The sequence below is a fragment of the Parus major genome, chromosome 9, assembly GCF_001522545.3.
Source record: "Parus major isolate Abel chromosome 9, Parus_major1.1, whole genome shotgun sequence".
NCBI lineage: Eukaryota > Metazoa > Chordata > Aves > Passeriformes > Paridae > Parus > Parus major.
Window position 1 is genome coordinate 21,572,730 of NC_031778.1, and position 18,088 is coordinate 21,590,817.

Consider the following 18,088-nt stretch of genomic DNA (forward strand, 5'->3'; position numbering starts at 1 on the left):
CGTAAGGCAATGGCTGTGTGTGAAATGTGTAACAGGATCTTCTCCCTCTCCTGCCTCCTCAGAGGGCTTTCTCTGTGGGCATGGCAGTTCACTAATCCAGTCCTTGGGGTCAAACAGTGCTTCCCCCACCCTGTGCCCCATTCAGGGATCACCTCAGCCCTTGGGTGTTGGGTTGGGGTGCAGAACCCCCTGAAAGCACAGCTGGTTTTAGCCACAGACCTGCCCCCCTGGTGGTCCCAGGGACCATCCCTGGGGAGGGGAGGTGACCACGAGCACCCACCCAACCCCCCCAGGACAGACAGACTCACCAGCACCTCTCTCCAGGAGTTTGGTGGGTTGAGCAGCATCTCCATGGCCAACACAGCTCTGTGGAGGCAGGTCTGGCTTTGCCATCGGTACTAACGGTGTCTGGGAGGAGGAAGAGCTATTTCAGCTGGAAGAGGGAGTTTTGTGATGGAAGAAGGAAAGTCATCTCCTGGGTTAACATTTAGTCATTGCAAAAAGAGGAGGGGAAAGCGTAGGAACAAAACAGTGATTTTTACAATCACTGGAGATTACCAGTGGATTCACCTTGGGGTGTCCCTGGGCCCTGAACTGTGGCAGTAAAAGAACTGTCTGTAAATGCCATAGGCAGAAGGGTGAGCAGGAAGAGGGTTTGTGACTGTTTACTGTGAGTAGCCAAATCCAGAACTGACTATGAAGATTTTGCAGAAGATTCAGAGAAAGCTAAGTCACCAGGATTAAAACAGTGATATATGCCAGTAAATACCCACTAATACCAAAGGGAAAATGTGACTTTTAACTCCTGTCATTCAGAAAAAAGGTCCTGAAGTTGGTAGTCTTATGAAAATATCACCTGAGTGCTTATCAGAAAGGAACTGAAAACATCATTATGTTATATTGCCTTCAGGTCTGAATACAGCTAAAGTTCCTCTCAAAAAGGCCATAGTAGAATTAGAAAAGACACAGAAAATTGCAACAATGATGATCACAGGTAGGGAACAGCTTCCATTCAAAAACAGACTAAGTAGATTCTGATTTTTTCATCTGGGAAAGAAATGCCTGAGGGAGCTGTGCCCCAGCTCCGTGAGCCCATGAATGGTGAGCAGAACCTGAATGAGGAATGCTTATTCATTAGTGATAACAATACAAAAAAAACCCAAACAAACCCACAAAAAGTATCAGGCAAAAGGCTTAGAAGGAACAAAAGCCTGTATCTTTTCATATGCACCTAATTAAATTGGTGAACTGTCCTGGACAGAAATAGAAATGGGTTTGAAAAGGTTTAGCTGAGTGAATAGGAGCAGGAGCTGATGGCTCTTCAATGTTGTGATGGAGATGCAGCCTCCAGTGGATGCTGTTGCAGCTCCCTGTGCTGGTGTGTGGCAGTGGGGAGATCTGTCCCCTGCCCACCCTGCTGTGTGTCCCCTGGAGCCACTGCTTGGTGCTGTGTACAGCAGCTGGGGTCACAGGTTTAGAATTCCTGCTTGCTTTTGGTGTCTGAGTTAATCCTGAATGCAAAACCCCCGGATTTCTTACTGCTCAGCTGGGATTTTGGAAGTGGGCTGGTGAGCAGGGGCTGCCTGCACTGAAGGTGAAGGACAGCACGTTGTGGATCAGGGCTGCAGGATCCCATGAGCTGTAAAATGTCCCCAGAGCCCAGGAACCCATCTCACGATAGGAGTTGCTGATGGATGGCTCTGAGCACCAAAACACTGCAGGACTTCTTAAGGAAATTCCCCAATTTTGGTTCTTGGGAGCCCTAACTCCAGCAGACAGTACCAGCTGTAATTATCCTGATAGCAGTGGAGTGACAGTGCCTCGGATCAGCAAAGCCGTGGGGACAAACACTTCCCACTGCTGCTGGTGCACTTCTTGAAAAACATAAATCATACCAGGTCACCACATAAGTCAGAGTTCAAAAAAGAAAAAAAAAAGCAAACAAAAAACTAAACAGCAAACCAGCAAGCACAATAGTCATTCCTATGGTGAGAAACATATTTTTAGAAAGCGAGTAATGCTTTAAAATAATTGGAAGTGCTCGTGTTTCCTCTGGATGAGGGATTTAAGATTAGGTGCTGATTTCATACCTATTTTGGGACTGATGTAATCCTGGAGGCAGTGTTGGAGGTAGAGCTGATCTGTGTTCTTGTGCATGAAACAAGAGTCTGTCTCAGTTTCTACTCTGCAAAATTCTGGAAATAAGAACTAAAAAATCAGCATGACTAAGCCATTTTAAATGTAAAGGGGAAAATAGTTGCTTTAATATAATACTGGCAGGGACTGTGTGCATGAGAAATTGTGATCCAAAATTGATTTAAACCCACTAGATAATGAAATGGACTTGAATATTAAATATACATAAATAAAACATTTATTATACTTCTCAGTACCCTTATTATTCTTCACCATAAATATGTGATATCATAACCCCTGCACTGTCTTGTCATTGCTAATCAGCCCGAAGGCCAAAGGGCATTTTTCATTCAAACCATTTATTTTCAGCAGTTGTAAAATAGATGAGTGAATTTTTGTGGGGAACAATTAGAAGGAATTAAAGGTGGTGGAACATCTAGTTTAAAAGCTTAAAGAATCATTTCCAACTGAAGGAGAAGATGAAGTCATATAAAAAGAAATATATGGTAATGTTGAGGTGTATGGGTTGATAATGACATCTCGGTGCCGAGATAGAATTACCTCCTCTCCCAGCAGCATCATCATTACATATCTCATGCCTGTGATCAGTACATGTCAAAATCCTTCATATTGACAAATGTGCTGTCCACTTGCATCTGTGGAGAATGTTTTAGCAGCTGAGTGATTATGAATCAAACCCCAGAGCTTACAGCCCTTACTGCCTCCCAGTGCTTTCACATTTGTTGCCTGACAAGTAAATGTATCTTGACTTCCCTCTGAGATTTTTTATTTTTTTCCACCGTGTTTGATGAAAGACATTTGGCAAATTGGCAGTGGTACCCTGTACGTTGCAATTTGTACTCAGCATTAGGAATCTGAGCATGAAATGAGAGGGCAGGCTACAGGCTAAAGGGAAAAAAACAACCCAGGCCAAAGGCAGAGCTAACCAGCATGGAAATAGTCATGCCAGGAGACAGCCGTGTAATTCTGCCAATGAAAATAAAATCAAATAAACCTGCAAAAATGCCCAGTTCTTCCAATTAAAATTTCAGTTTTCCAACAATCAGAGGAACCTTTTATGGATTTTGAAGAACGGTCTGTGGAGGTGTTCCAGCTGAGAAGGGTTCAACATCATGTCTTTCATATAATTTCCTTCTTTGTTGCAAGCAAGATGTTGCACAGGGCTCATGCTGTGGGTTTTGTGCTCTGTAGGTGAGAGCTTGACTTTCTTATTTTCATTTGTTTGTGGTGTTGTGGAGAGGTGGATGGTTATTCTCACCTGTCAGTAGGCTCACCAGCATTCCTGAACTCTTCAAGTGGCAATGTTTGAGGTTTTGGAGGAGCTTTTCATGGTCTGTTCCAGACAACTTAAAGGAAACTGTTCTCCAGAAATGACTTAATCCTCACTCCCTGAAAATTAGAGACAGCTAATCAGGAGTGGAGCCATCCCAAAACACATAGGAGTTAAAAGCAACTAAAGGTAAAGCAAGAATATTGAAAGGTGGAAAAAATAGCATAGACATCTAACAGGCAATGTGAATACAGAGCACCAAACCCACCAAAGTTTCATTTCTTCTGTGTTTATCTGATGGTCTTTGGCTATAATGAGCTAGAGCACTGGACTGGATGTGGCTGGGACATTGCTGGAGCCTTTTTGGATCTGGATTGTTGCAGCCCTTGGTTGAGCTAGAGTGTTCATGGTGTTTCTTCTGCAATATGTGTCCTCTGCAAGTGCTTAAAAAAAATAAATTAGAAGTTCAGTTATTATTTCTGTTCATTTGGTAATAAATATTCAATGATTTCTGCAGATGGGGTGCATAGACTTGTAGGCATGCAACCACAGAGCATGACTGCAAAACCCGGAATTTTATAGGAGCTGGGGCTTAAAAGTAATAAGAAATGAACACTGGCTGATTATTCCCTCACAACCCATAATTTTCAATACTCCAGCTCTACACTGACGTTTTTCCCTTTTCTCCTTTCACTTGTCAGTCGACATTCTCTGCATTTTGTGTTGCCGGTGGGGGCAGGAAGCCGAGGGGATTATTGACCTTGGTGGGCTGTGTGCTCTCTCCTGCTGCAGGTGTCAGCTATAGAAAACATGGCTGAGAAGCTGGAGAGCTTCAGCAGCCTGAAGCCGGAGGCCAGCGAGCTGATCCAGTCGGTGCCATCCATGTTCAACTTCCGCGCGCCGCCCAGCGCCCTCCCCGAGACGCTGCTGCGCAAGGGCAAGGAGCGCTACACCTGCAGGTAGCCCTGGGGCCAGCCCTGCCCTCCCCAGACCCCTGCTCTGGCATCCCACACGAGTCTCTCCGTGCCCACATGGGGCTCCTGGCCCTTCGTCAGCAGTGGTGGGGGCAGCAGGAGCAGGGAGGTTGTTCTTCCCCTGTGCTCGGCGCTGGAGAGGCCGCGCCTCGAGTGCCGTGTCGGGTTCTGGGCCCTCAGTTTGGGAAGGACATCGAGATGCTTGAGCATGTCCAGAGGAGGGCAGTGAGGCTGGTGGATGGCTGAGGGGGCTGGGGTTGTTCATCCTGGAGAAAAGGAGACTCAGAGGTGATGTTATCATCTCTACAACTCCCTGAAATGTGGTTGTAGGCAGGTGGGGTTGGGCTCTTTCTCCAGGCAGCACTGACAGAACGAGAGGACACAGACTCAGACTGCACCAAGGGAAATATAGGTTGGATATTAGGAAGAAGATTTTTACAGAAAGGGTGATAAAGTACTGAAATGGCCTGCCCAGGGAGGTGGTGGAGTCACCATCCCTGGATGTGTTTAAAAAAAAGTGTATATAGCACTCAGTGCCATGGCCTAGCTGAGGTGTAAGGGAATGGGTTGGACTCAGTGATCTTGAAGGTTTCTTCCAACCCAGTGATTCTGTGATTCTCTTTATTAAATTATTGGTGTCACAGAACAAAGAGCTCTGCCTTGATGCCTTGGAGTGGCCACCTAGAACAGAGGCTAAACAAGATTAAGAGAATTAAAGCGATATTTATTAAAGGCCTTCAATAGATACACCTTGGGCAGTCAGAGGTCTCCCAGAGGCTGCCCCCAAGGTGGGTGACAGTCACAAGCTTTTCAGACAGTTGTAATTTTGGTTCATTTACATATCAGGGGTTAATCCCCCAATTACAGTTTCAGGTAATGAAGTAATTTACTCCAGCTTTTCCCCTCACAATTCACTCTTTACATCCCTCGGGGCCTGAGACAGTGAGGTGTCCTTGAGTTTCAGGCACAGAGAGGAATTGTTTTGTCTGACCAAAATGTGAAGACAGTAGCTAACACTATATGGAGTTTTAGAGTTATGCACTAAAGCAGTAGAGGATTTGAAAAATATAAAAGCTAAATCCTACAGCATCACCCTGTATCACAGAAGTTTGATAAATGAGGTGGAAACTGTTATATAAACAATTCTTTTTTTTTCCCCCCAAATTTTCTCATCACTTTCGTATATAAAAGTGTGCTTTCATTATTGATTTTTTTGATCATGAACTACAGACGTGTTTTCTCTCAGGCTTCTGGTTTTAATATCCAAAGGGATCAGTGATAAAATACATGACTTATTAGGACTTGTGTGTAGGGACTTAAAAAAAAACCCCACAATGAAGATAGTCATTGAATGTGCACCCAAAATGAATGGGAGCTTTGTCAAGGAGAGTGGAATTAGCTGTGTGGGTATTTTGAAGGCTTATACATCACCTTGTGAAAAAATAAATGGGATGTTAAAAGTGAAGGGATGCAATCTTCAAAGTCATGGTGTGGAGCAGGCACCACCCTCATTCACTTAAGAGAGTGCTGTGTGTGCTCTGCCCCCATGCAAAAATGGGCTCAATGTCCCCAACAGAACGGGCCAATTATAAACTGAATATTCATATGTTACTTCAATGAAGGGGGGAAAACTCACAATAATTTTATTTTTTTTTTTTTGCCATTACTTTTCCTGTGACATATTATCGAGTTTGGAGAATGGTTTTTAAATTGCACTGTTTAGGTCTCTATATCATCTCCAGAATGTGCAGGCGTTTGACACTGGCATATCGGTTTATCTGATCTTTTTGAAAACATGTCACCTTCTTTCAAGATGTGTTGTTATAGAAACATACCTTGATGGATTAGGTCTTTGAGTCTTGTCTGCTCTGATCCTATTCAGTGCACAGAACGGTGTCACGTTTGCTGACACGTAGAATTGGTTGAAAGCTTTGAAATTTGCTTACACAGAGGCAGAAATCCAAGGCTTTAATAACAGATTCTCTTGATTCCAAATCTGAATGAGGCTGATAATCACCCAGTGGGCTTAGAACCTTGGGGTGATCTTTAAAACAGGTTTTTAATAAAACTTTGATTCTGCACAAGCAAAGTTGGTTGGTGCCAGCAGTTCCAGTCCCACTCTTCTGTGTGTGTGTGTGTGTGTTGATCCCTTAAATTTGCTGAATGCTTTTATTAAAATGTTGTTGCATCAAAGCAATGCCAGTAGGACCATATCGTGATGATTCCATTTGGGCTGTGCATCCAGTGCAGCTCAAACTGGGATGAAGCCACTGAAGGTCGTGTTGTCTTACCAAACATTTTCTTATCACAGATACTGTGGCAAGATTTTCCCGAGATCTGCAAACCTGACCCGTCACCTGAGGACGCACACTGGAGAGCAGCCCTATAGGTACCACACCCCTCAGCCCTGCCCGTGCTCTGGCCAAGCTTTAGGGTCCCTTCCACTGCAGATGTTTTCTGTGAATAAACCCAGGGAATTCAACGTCCTTGCTGGACCAGCTCCAGCCCTTCCTCCTTAGCTTTGGACCCACCATTGCATTTTGGTCTCAGAGTTTTGTGCATTTGGTGCTGCTGCTCAGTGTTGAAGCTGAAGAAAGGGAGAGTTTTGGTCTTAGTAAAGTTCTTTTGGCTGGGGCAGCTTCCCACCACAATCCCCAAATCCTGCCTTTGCTGGCAGGGTGGCTGGCACTGCTGAACCAGTTCAGTAGGGATCATGGACGTATTTTCCCTTGCAAAAATGTTTTGTTTTTTTTTTTCTTATTGCAGTTCTGCAGTGTTATTTGCAGCCTTAAATTGGGTGATTTGTCAGTCATCTGATTTCTGAAAGGTCCTGGTTGCAAAGGCGTTACTGTATTTATTTGTTTCCTGCCAAATCTGGTTCTTTTCTGAGGTCTGCTTAACCCCAAAGCCCACGTGGGTGTACTCTCCTGTTGATAAGAATATGTGTGTGATACTGAATCCAGGACAGTCACACGCAGAAATGTGTATAAAGCTTCACCTTATTGAAAATGAAAGGCTAATTTAAACTGGAAAGAGGCCAGTTCATGTTCCAGTAAAACAAATGCACAGATTTCTGCATTTTATGAGCTGTAAAGAGCAGAGTAAGCTCATTGTTTGTGAGGAAACAATATGTTTTTTGCATTTAGTCTCTTTGGGAAAAGAGATTCACATCTAATTTTATTGAAGGAAGGTCTTGATGCATGTTATACCCATCCACTGCATAAAAGCCACAAGCAATTAGTAGCATAATGGGTGATTTCAGCACTAAAAAAATTTGACATCATTGACAAGTGTAAGAGAGGCACGGGAGAAGTAAAAGATTGAAAAACTAAAGTGGTGAAGACTCTTGGCTAGTTGCCAGCCTGAGAATTTGGAATAGTTATAGTATGACTTAGTAATGGCTTAAAGAGCAATACAGTAAAGGCTTTAGGGACTCCAAATCGCTACAGAGTATGAAAATTGATGCCTCTGGTACCAGAGTGATAGACTAAACTACTCACATTGGCACAGTATTAAAGGTTGGGATTGTTTATTGCTGGTTTTTGCAAGATAACCAAATTTCCTCTGGGATTAGCAATCAAGCAAGCTAATTCCTCAAGAAAAGATTTAATCACACAGTATAATTTAGAATAGGAAAAGAAATAGCCCTTTTTACCTTATTTGAGCATTAGAAGAGATCTGTTTCATGTTTCTTCCAAAAGTGTTTAATTGTATTGTATTGGCAGCACATGAAACAATACAGTTATTGCTCTACTGTTTTCAAACTTCCCAACTTTGCATGCAACAGTTTTGAAAACATGGGACTCAATTACCATAGCTAATTTGATGCCATTAGCTCAGGAATATTATGCTCATTCCTAGAGGCAGTATTTAAAATATAAAGTCCAATGTGAATTAAAGCTGAAAACCCCACCATAGAAGTTATGTCTCCTTTCCAAGAGCACAGCTCCCCACTTAGCCAAAATTTTGTCTTTATGTCAGGGAGGATTGGGCCTCAGCAGGGAACAAGGAGCTGTGGTTGGGTGCTGAGACTGAGCCCAGAAGGCTCTTCATGTATCTTAGAACAAATCTTACATTTCCAGTGACTAACAAACTCTTTCCTACCCACTTGTTTTGTTGTTTTTTTTAGATGCAAATACTGTGACAGATCCTTCAGCATATCCTCTAACCTGCAGAGACATGTGCGTAACATCCACAATAAAGAGAAGCCATTCAAGTGTCACTTGTGTGACAGGTGTTTTGGTCAACAAACCAATCTTGACAGACATCTAAAAAAGCACGAGAATGGGAACATGTCTGGTATGTTCTGCCTTTTCCCTCCTGTCCCTCCCCTCCCCAGCCTGCCCCACGTCCCAGGGATTGCCCTTTCCCTGTCAGTGCTGCCCAGGGTCCACAGGCACACGCTGCTCCGACGGGTGGGGGGCTGCAAAACGTGTAGGTGCCTAAGCTCTGCTGACATTTAAAGTGCTGTGAAAATCCCAGCATAAACTCTCCCCTTGTGTAACTTAAGACCACTGGGTGATGTCTTTTCTTTTGGTTTTAATTAAGCCAACCCATAGCGTTTTGGGAACGGACAGGGAAAATTGGTTTAATCCCATCTCCGCAATCACTTGGCTCTCAATAGGAGTCCTAGATTTAGAGTCTCAGGGGGCACTCTAAAACATTTTCCTGGCACCTTCTGAAATATTCCCACTGTCAGGAGCTGAAAAGTGCTGGCTATTATGGAGCTAATGGTGCCTCTCAAGCCCCCAAGCAAATTGGTCACTGCACAGCAGCAGCACAGGCAGTGACAGGAGGGGATGTCACTGGGCTGGTTTGGGTGTCTGCAGCATTTCATGGAAACCCTCTCTGCAGTCCTTTCAGTCTGCATCTTGCCTCAGTGGAGATAACCAGGGGCATGCAGTGAATGCAGAGCTGTCCCTTCCCCAGTGCTCAGAGAAAGTCTGACACTGGTCTCTCAGTGCTGATGAGCCTGGGTGATTATGGCAATGGCTGCTCTATAGTTTGAACAAATCTGCATAATTGATGGCTAAAAATTAAGTTCCATTTGCTCACTTAAGCTGTTGGTCTAAGAAGAACAGTTATCAATGGACAGTCTTGGAATCACAAGGAGCAGGAGGGAGATGTTGAAATAGAGACATGGCAAAAGTGATGATAAATCACAGAAAGGGTACCCAGCATGCAACCAAGTAATTTTAGCTGGAAATCACCTTTGCCCATGTAAATACTTGTTTTATGGCCAAAAGCTGATAGTTCACACTGACCAACCTTTGGGTCTCACCTCTTTTAACCAGAGTTTCAATTTCCATTTGATTTAAATGCTTAAATACAGAAAGTATAAAGGAGCAGCAACAGATGTCGTATGTTTTGCTTTAAGGTACTGCAACATCTTCACCTCACTCAGAACTGGAAAGCACAGGGGCAATCCTAGATGACAAGGAAGACTCTTACTTCACAGAAATTAGGAATTTTATTGGAAACAGCAACCACAACAATCAATCCCCCCAAAACTCAGAGGAGAGGTGAGTTGTGTCTGATCTGCCTTCAGAAGGTTCCCACCATTCTTTTCCAGGTCTGCAGACCTGATGGTTCACTTTTGATGATGTCTGGAGCCAGAGTTATTTTAGAATCTGGTTGCTTCAGTGGCCACCTTGGTGTCTCAGGAAAAGAAATGTGTTGATTCCCTCCCCACTGTGTATGAAGATGTTCCAAGTGGACAAGAGGTTCCATCTGTGAACACACCTTTCTCCTTGTATCTGGAGCTCTCAGTTTCAGGCTCCCACCGCTGATTTAAGTCTGCTGAAAAATTCCTTCTCTTTACATTCACTGCAGAACAGGTGAATTCTACATCCTGTGGCTAAATGTATGGAGCCTTAGGATTTAGGTGCAATTTAAATGTGTAATTAATAAAGTAGACCAAGCTGAATTCTTGGATCAAATGAAAGATTGTAGCTGGAAGTCCTTTCCTGTAAGTAACTCAATCCCAAGAAAGATGCTGAGTAGCCAAAAGCCCGTGAGGCTGCGGGTGGGCGTTGGGAGTCCACGGTGCTCCAGCATGTGAGAGAGCTTTTTCTACTAAGATTTATTAAGTACATGGGTGTTTGAATTCTTCTGAACTAACAGAAGAGAGACCACTTCTAAATATTTTCAGTTAATAAAAGTGCAGCTAAGCAGAAAAGGCTGTGGGATGGAGCCCCACGTATTTCTTTGGGATTGGTGTTGCATTATGCATTATTTTCCCTTTTGAATTGGCATTACGTTATCAACATCAAAAAATTCTTACTGTTGGTGACAAACTTTGCTGTCTCCTCAATTTCTAGATGCCTTTGTGAAGGGATCAAAAGGGGGGACACAACACAATTTCCACAAAAGTATTGGATTAAGTGATTACATGCATATTCAAATTTCATTCCATCTTGATTGGCAATGAGGGCTTGGGATTTTTTCCTTGCACATCTGGTCTCAACATGTCCTCCGACAGGAAGTCAGAAAAGTGGAAAGGTTGCTGGGTTGTGCAGTGTTTCCTTTCTAAATTTGGCACTTCAGACTGCTCTTGACGGATATTTTATCCCTGGCAAATTGCTGCATTTGAAAGCATAATTAGAGAATCTGTTTTCTTAATCACATGGCTTTTGTTACTTTGGTTGTAGTCCATCTCCCTTTCATTTCTAGCAGCCTCAATTGAGCATAACAAGCAAGTTGGCAGCTCAAACTGCGCTCAGCAATCTCTTATTTCTGCCTATTTAAATAAAAGATGATAAAGAGATATTTCTCTGATGATCTTAGAGGGAGGTGGCTGCTTCAGCTCTCCCTGTTCTGCACAACCTCAGATTTTTTTGATACTGTTCTAAAGACAGACCGTTCCCTAGAGCATTTTTTTCAATGCAATACTAAACTCATGGCAGTCAGCTGGAATTTGCTCGGAAAATAGATGAAACTCTAATAATGTTCAGGGAAAACGGTGCTATTATTGTGGCAGAAACCAGCTTTGCTCCTCAGAAAGCCAAATGTTAAACACCAGCAAGGCTGTGAGGGTTCATCTTATCATGCTCCAGCTTAGGGTCTATCCCATATTGTCCCGCACAGTTTGAAGCACACGGAGTCTGAAGCAAACTGCGTGTGGACAATAAGGTTTCCATTTTTATAACTGTATTCCTGGAAGAGTTAAGGACCTTTTGCACAATGAGAACAATAGATGAATCAAGGCCTCTGTGCTGCATGACGTGGTGGGGGCAGATAGAGTGGTAGCACGAGTTTTGGGGGGGCTCTGGTGGGTGCAGCTCGTTGGCGTCGCTGTGCCTCAGGTTGGGCGTTCGTTGAGGCCGCGGTGCCGAATTTCTTCAGCTCTCATTTGATGTGATGGACACCATGCAGCGCTGGATGCTCTGAACCCTACGGGGTTGAGACCGTTACCAAACCAGCCCCTGCTTCAGCGTGGGTGTCATGTCCTTGATAAAAATCCCGTAGGAAGTAGTTAAGAGAAGTCATTGTCTGAGAGCAAAGGGCAGCGTAATAACAGCGCATAGACCAAATGGTTTTCCATGTGTGTATTGCTGTAATTACTCATTTAATAAGAATAAATGCACTTAAATTGCCATATGACCTTTCTTTTCATTGCTTTTTACCCTTCAAATCAGTCAATAACCTAGTTCAGCACAGAGGCAATATTGCAGACCACTCTTCAGGTCTCCAGCTGAAGTCCCTTAGGTTCCCATGTATGAAATCCATACATTCAGTGAAGCAATAGGGCTTCCAAAGGGGTGGTAGTGTACACAATTAATTATGCATGTGATTTTTGACTTTAAAACTGAATGCAATATTGGATGTCATTTTTTGTTAAAAATGCCAAATCCGATTTTCAGAGTTTCTTGGCCCCTACAGCTTCTGTTAAAAGGCAGTGAGTTGTTTTTCTCAGACTACATGTATGATTGGAAACTTGAGATGAAATAATGCATGAGAAAATTTGGAATGGTTATGTGAACATGCCTCTGTTAGAACAGTAGTTTTAGCAGGAAAATCCCATGCTGTAATGTCCCATGGATTTTTGAGTGGAATTTTCTCCAATGCTGCCTGAATGTCTGAAGCTAAGCAAGATATAAAATACAAAAATCACTTTATTCTGCTGGGACAGATGCTTTTCAGATCTGCCTCCAAGAGTCTGCCGATGAGGAGCTTTCATATCTGATGTGTGTTTATAGATTGCATTTGTTTTGGTACTTTGGTACTATTTCAGAATGAATGGCAGCCACTTTAAGGATGAAAAAGCCATGATAGCCAGCCAGAACTCGGATCTGTTGGATGACGAGGAGGCAGAAGATGAAGTAATGATGGATGAAGAGGATGAAGAGAGCGAAATGGCAGGGAAAGCAGTCAAAGAGCCCGTGACGAGTGACATGCATGAGGGCACCCCCGAGGAGGATTATGAGGAAACGAGTACTTTGGACATGAACTGCAAAGCTTCCCCTGGCAGGTTGGTTCCTTCCGAGTATTGGTGTGCCCGATAGGCGGAATAAAAACAATAAACCATACGAGAGTGCCAGCACCAAACCGGCTGCTGGTCCTGAGCAACCACTTCCCACTCACAATAGCAACGTGCCTCTGTGTTTGGGTCAACACCAGCCCTGCTTTCTGCCTCCTCGTGCAGCCTGGAGCCCTTGTTAGGAAAATGGAGTGTGCTTGGGGAGCTATTGTGAGGTTCTGGCTGGGACAGGAAGCAGGGTGAGACAGTTCCATGGGAGAGACGTTATCTAATCCGTGAGCTGTCCTGGACCTCTCATAATGGCCTTGCGAAGGGCTGTGGAGACACTGTGAGAGACAAACTCTCCCTCCCCCACTCAACTGCCCTTTCTTTAGACCAGAAAAGGGAATTCCTTTTGTTTCAGGACCACCGTTCCACGAGGCAAGGTGGTTTATGAATGTGAGAAAGGGGAAATTGCTCAGGTGTGTAAATCCAAGAAGATGAGGGAACGCAGGGAGGATCATTTCATTGACATTTGAAATCTCCATGGTGTTTTTGTAGGTATAAAGAAGAAGAGTACAATAAGACTGGACTTTCGGCTTTGGACCACATAAGGCACTTCACGGATAGCCTCAAAATGAGGAAAATGGAAGAAAATCAATACAGTGAAGCTGAATTGGCAGCTTTCAATGCTTCCCAGCTGCCAGAGGACCTCAAGCAACCGTTGTACAGGAAATCCAAATCCCAGGTAAAAGCTTAACTCAGTTAAAATGTTATTGTCGCCAAATTCCCGCAGGATTAAGCTGTTAGTGTGTGGCAGGCAGGGTTGTTCCCGCCTTGTCAGACAGGGCTGTGCTCCATGTCCACAAACCTCAGGCTCACCCAACAGCCCACTGAACCCCTGAGACATGCAGGGTGCTCTGCTCCCTGAGAACAGGGGATTTCCATACTTTTTTCTTACTTTTTTTTTGCTATTTTTGTTCTGCCTGCTGCCCACAGAAATGCCATGGTGAGAACTAGTCCCATCCTCTCCCCTCATCAGCTGACACTGATGCTGTGGAGTTCAGCTGCAGCCTCACAGGGATATGACTTGATCTTCTGGCTTGCTTGGCTTTTTGGTATTATTTTAGCCTGTTGGATGGTACCACCTCTGGGTCCTCAGCATGTTTTCCAAACAGCAATAACTGAAATGGTATCCTTGTGCTATTTTTTGCCCTTTTCTAAACATTGATTAATTAAAATGAGTTTTTTTAGCCCCTTTGAAAGATTCCTGTTTTAAAAACTGCAGAATATGCATGTAGGAAAGGTCAGCAAAGGAGACTGTTATGTTTGGTGAAATACAGGACGAGACAAGGGATAATGTGATTCCTCAGCCTCTTGAAAAGAGCCTCCTGTGCCAAGAATCTGAAGGCAAAGGAGACTTTGGGACCTTGTCGACTATCAAAGGTTTCTCTGAGCTTTGTGAAACCAGATGAAAGCAGAAATTACTATTGCTATTAGTGAGTCAAAAGTGTCAGTGAAAGGGTTGACAGTGGCTTTACCTAAAGCATTTTGTTGGGGTTTTTTTTAACCGAGTTGAGCCCGGTGGCCGTAGGCTGACTGCTGCCCTGAGCGCGCAGGGGCGGCGCGGCTCCAAGCTCAGATCCGCGCCGCGGGAGTGTGACCTCTCTGTCCTTCTTCTCTCCCCGTCCAGGCCTATGCCATGATGCTCTCTCTCTCCGACAAGGACTCCCTTCATTCTGCATCCCACACTTCTCCCAACATGTGGCTCAGTATGGCGAGAGCCGCCGCGGAATCCAGCGCCATCCAGTCCATCAGCCACGTATGACAGTGCGGAGTCTTACCGAGGATGGGACCAAGTCCAAACCAGTAGCATGGCTCTTTCATATATGACTATTTAAAAGACTGCTGAGCAGAATGCCTTATAAATCTGCAGGGTCACTCATTTAAAGTCCGGTGACCTTAAACTGAATAATTTTAAGAAAGAAAAAAAAAAAAAAAAAAAAAAAAAAAAAGAAACTATTTATTCTCAATATTTTGTTTTGCACAGCAAAGGCAGCTGCTGACTTCTGGAGGATCAATGCGACTCAAAAAAAAAGGAAGAAAAAAAAAATAAAAAAGTTTCAGTGGATTATGTAAACGGGGCCGGGAAAAAGTGTCTTCCAGTTCACCCGGCTTTGAGGGGCAGGGGCAGAAGGGTTAAGACTGCATTGATACACACATGGGCACTCCTTTAAAGTAGGAACTGAATTGATTTTCTTTTTGTATAAGATAGTTTGACACAGGATTGGGAACAGTTGCTTTTATGTACAAATCTCTTCATTAAAGCTTTATGCATTTTAGCCCTTCAAAGAAAGAAAATAGTTCTATCAAATGCACACTATCCATCGTAAATGTAGAAAGAAGTAGCAGGGAATATTTTGTTCTCTCCGTAATTCTTTTGCCTTCTCAACTGCATTGTTTAAAAAAAAAAGGAAAAACAAGGAGGAAAAAAAAAAAAGAAAAAGAAAGAACTCTGAGAAACAATACATAAGAGGCTTGTGTATATTGTAAACTATGAATGTTCACTACTCCAAGAAGCTAAATCATCCAGATAATTCCGTGAAAGCACCGCGTTCATCGACAGCACCACTAGTTCGAATCATTGTAAGGAGATTTTTAATTTTCGACAATCATGTCACTATTTTCTTGTATTGTTTCCTTTCCCCCTACCCTCTTAATTTCTCGTTTGTGTTGTGTGTACCGTGTATTTATTTGTTGGCAAACGATTGTTTGTTGATTCCAATAGCACTGTTCCTGTAACAAACAGCACTGCTCCAGTCCCCCACTGCGTTACGATGTAAGGCACCCATGTACTTCCAAAAAAGTGAGGTGAACTGATCTGTGTATATGGGAGTGCAAAACAGTGTTTGAAATTTTCTTACATTCCTCTTTTATTTTATTTTATTTTTTTTTTTGCCTTTTAATGAACTAAATAACTAATAGATGCGACTTAGTTTTGTTCTGTTTTTTTTTTTTTTTTGTAATACAGTAAATTGATTCGATTGTATAAACAGTTATAATTTTTTCATGAAAGCATGATTCTTCTGATTAAAAAAACTGTACCCAATATTTTATGCTGGTTGTCTGCGAGCTTGTGTGATGTTATGTTCATGTTAATCCTATTTGTAAGATGAAGTGTTCCAAATTTATGTTTTAAAAAAAAAATAAATAAATAACGGAAGGTATTCAGTTATTTTTGGGGGTTTTTTTGGCCTTTAGTGAGGGACCAGATTTATTTTTCCTTTTGTTTATAATCTCATTTTGAAATAATCGGCAAGTTGAGGTACTTTCTTTAAATGCTTTGTACAATGTAACTGTTACGCATTTCAGTACATTACTATGGGAGGATCAACTTTAAAAAAAAAATAATAAAGGACTACAAAACTGAAGGGATCTATTTCCTTTTTGTCTTGGTTTTGTCTGAGTTGGGGCAAAAAAAAAGAAAAAGAAAAAAAGAAAAAAAAAAAAGGAGCATTTCCTCTGCAGCAAAGATGGATCTGTGGGGTCGTGAGAGGATGGGGCACTGGGAGGTGTCTTGGATTTGGCCATGAAATGTGGGACATGAGCCAGAGCCTCTCAATAGGACGACTGTTGGAGGGGTTTAGTGAAGTCCTTTAAGTTTCATAACACTACCTTGGAGAAGAGGGATGTTTAGGTTGTTTCACAGAAGAGGTTGGTGCAGTGTCACCTTCAAAGGCGCTTGTGGAGCCCTGAGTTTGAGTTTTTCCTGCCTGCTGCTTCTGGGGACAACGTTGGGAAGTCTTGGCTGGGGCATAGTGAAATATTCACTCACCAGAGTGATCAAAATCCATGGCTGAGAAGCTAAACGAGCCTCCAGCTGTATAAAATGAGCCTTTTATGGTCTAAAAGGGGGGAAAAAAGAGCATTTTAATTTGTGTTCACTTTGAAATGAGATCTGAACCCCTGCTTCTGGGCAACCTGTGGAGGAGAGCTGTCAGGAAAAGCCAGCATTTTCCCAAGGAATGCCCATCTTGCTGCCCTTCTCATCAGCAGAGATGGAAGGGCTGAGATGCTCCTCTCTCAGCCTGTGTCAGTGCACAAAGACCTCTGGTAGCTCCTAAGATATTTAAGTTATATTTCAGAATAACCTGTGTGTGTCATTCTTGTCTTCAGCCCAGGTGTGGGCTTGTTTGGTTTGCTCCTTCAGCTCGAGAGCTTTCTGCACAAGTGGGTGGCAAGCTGAGACCTACACCCCAATGGTTTTCATGCAGGAAGCCTAAACCCCACCTGGGAAAAAAGGTAAATAGGTGAAGGAAAAAATCCCCTGTGCATATTCTTGTACTGCACTGGCCTGAGGCAATGGCCAGGTACATGCAGATAATTGCATAAAGAGGCTATTATTTTTAGTGCAGTTAAAGTCACTGTGAAACTCAGTTTTAGGTTTCTGCCAAATGCAGAGAACAAATAGATTAATCAAGTCAAGTTTTATGTGCAAACAACTTTCCAGATCGTTTTCCCCTTTAATTGGATGCAATGACAGTTCTTATCAGCTCTGCCCTCACCTGCCCTAGATGAAAGAGGTTTTGGGAGGTGGAGACAGGGTGGGACAGTGTCCCCTGGGTTTAATGTTCTGGGTTACAGTAGCACACGTATCATAGACCTGTCAGGAAAAGGACTCCTTGAGCTGAGCTCAGGTTAGTTCAACCTGCCCATAAGCAGGTCTGGTGACCATTAGGGAGCGACTGCTGCCAATCCCTGAGCTGATTTTCCCCTTGCTTGCCTGGAACTTGGTGCTTTCCTGTCACAGTATCCCACCCAGCAGCACTGCCCACGGGGTTTGATGGGCAGAGGGGACAGTATATTTCTGTAATACCACAACAACTCCACGTAGATCCCTTACCACGACCTTGATCAGCATTGCCTTGTCTCACTGCCAGAGCTGTTCACCCAGAGGAGTAGCTGAAAAGCAAACCCAGATTTGATTACTCATCTCATCCCCCAATAAACAAAGAAAACTGGATAATTTTTGTCTTTGTGTCATGCCCTCCCCAATGGACCACACAGGTGCAATTGTCCAGATGCAAACAGATGCAGAGTGAGGACTGATGTTTCTGGCTTTCTGCTACAGTGATTTAACTTTTTTTAAAGAAAAAAAAAAAAGTCAATACTTTTCAAAAATCCCTTCATCTTATTTCAGCATCATCCTACTGTTCACCCCACTGTAGT

The 18,088-nt window shown here is 43.3% G+C and overlaps 1 protein-coding gene across 4 annotated transcripts in view; it reads left to right on the forward strand.

The window, feature by feature from the left end:
* MECOM (MDS1 and EVI1 complex locus) overlaps positions 1-16,290 on the forward strand; it is a 329,008-nt gene extending 312,718 nt beyond the window's left edge. For 3 of the 4 annotated variants that reach the window (XM_015637444.1, XM_015637443.1, XM_015637445.1), the window contains 7 exons: positions 4,220-4,386; positions 6,713-6,790; positions 8,531-8,700; positions 9,779-9,923; positions 12,635-12,871; positions 13,421-13,607; positions 14,553-14,791. In XM_015637444.1, the coding sequence (XP_015492930.1) occupies positions 4,220-4,386; positions 6,713-6,790; positions 8,531-8,700; positions 9,779-9,923; positions 12,635-12,871; positions 13,421-13,607; positions 14,553-14,687 (1,119 nt within the window). In that variant the 3' untranslated portion in view covers positions 14,688-14,791. Of the gene's footprint in view, positions 1-4,219; positions 4,387-6,712; positions 6,791-8,530; positions 8,701-9,778; positions 9,924-12,634; positions 12,872-13,420; positions 13,608-14,552 lie in introns of all 4 variants that reach the window. The other variant, XM_015637442.1, reaches the window with a different exon arrangement.
* The last annotated feature ends 1,798 nt before the right edge of the window (positions 16,291-18,088 follow it).